This window comes from Egretta garzetta, unplaced genomic scaffold (genome assembly GCF_000687185.1).
Source record: "Egretta garzetta isolate BGI_Z169 unplaced genomic scaffold, ASM68718v1 scaffold121, whole genome shotgun sequence".
In the NCBI taxonomy this organism is placed as follows: Eukaryota; Metazoa; Chordata; class Aves; order Pelecaniformes; family Ardeidae; genus Egretta; species Egretta garzetta.
Window position 1 is genome coordinate 77,103 of NW_009258479.1, and position 865 is coordinate 77,967.

General features: G+C 64.9%; 1 protein-coding gene across 1 annotated transcript in view; it reads left to right on the forward strand.

Moving 5' to 3' along the window:
- The window catches only part of RNF44 (ring finger protein 44), an 11,048-nt gene extending 10,191 nt beyond the window's left edge, over positions 1 to 857 (forward strand). Inside the window, exons 10-11 of the mRNA XM_009643827.2 lie at positions 45 to 144; positions 420 to 857. Of these exons, the coding sequence (XP_009642122.2) occupies positions 45 to 144; positions 420 to 482 (163 nt within the window). The 3' untranslated portion in view covers positions 483 to 857. The remainder of the gene's footprint in view (positions 1 to 44; positions 145 to 419) is intronic.
- The last annotated feature ends 8 nt before the right edge of the window (positions 858 to 865 follow it).

The following is an 865-nucleotide window of genomic DNA, read 5'->3' on the forward strand; positions in this document are numbered from 1 at the left end:
CCAGGGCTGTGAGGCGGGGCCATACTGACAGCTGCCTTCCCCAGGTGTGTCGTGTGCTTCAGCGACTTCGAGGCCCGGCAGCTTCTCCGTGTCCTGCCCTGCAACCACGAGTTCCACGCGAAGTGTGTTGACAAATGGTTAAAGGTACTGCCCGTGCCTGTGCGCGCTATGGGGAGCGGGGCAGCTTCTCGGGGTGCTGTGGACGCAGGGCGCTGCCTTTCGGGTAGTCTCGGTGCCATACAACACAGGATGTGCCTGGGGGCAGGGGCCAAGCACCGTGCCGGGCTGGATCATGCACTCCCGGGATGTGGCGCACTGCGGGGTGCTTCCAGCCCTTGGTGGTGGGGTAGGGGGGGCTCTGGGTGCAGCTGGTGCCATGGGCTGCCTGCTCACTTGCCCCTGTATCTCCTTGCCCATAGGCGAACCGCACGTGCCCCATCTGCCGGGCAGATGCATCGGAGGTGCAGCGGGAGGCGGACTGAGGCTGGCGGGCGCTGTGCCGCACAATTCGCTAGAGGACGAGGACGCCGGGCCAGGGGCGGGGGCCGCTGCCCGCTGCTAGGGCCTGGCCCTGCGCTTACCCCCCCTCCCCAAAGCCTCTCCTCGGATGTGGTGAGCATTGAGCAGTCCGGGCTCCCGGCCAGCCCTCCTCCTCCCCACTGGGGCATGGACTCGGCCGGACGCCTGCCCGCTGCGCTCCCGGGGCCCCGAATCATGTTGTGCTGGAGGTGGGAGGTGCGTGGCCGTGCCCTCTGCGCTCCAAAGACGCTGTTGTTGCTCCATCACTTTCCAGGTCTTTGTACTCCGCTAGGGAATTAGTGTTTTCTCCCTTTGTCACTTTTTTTTTTTTTTCATGGTAGGTTTC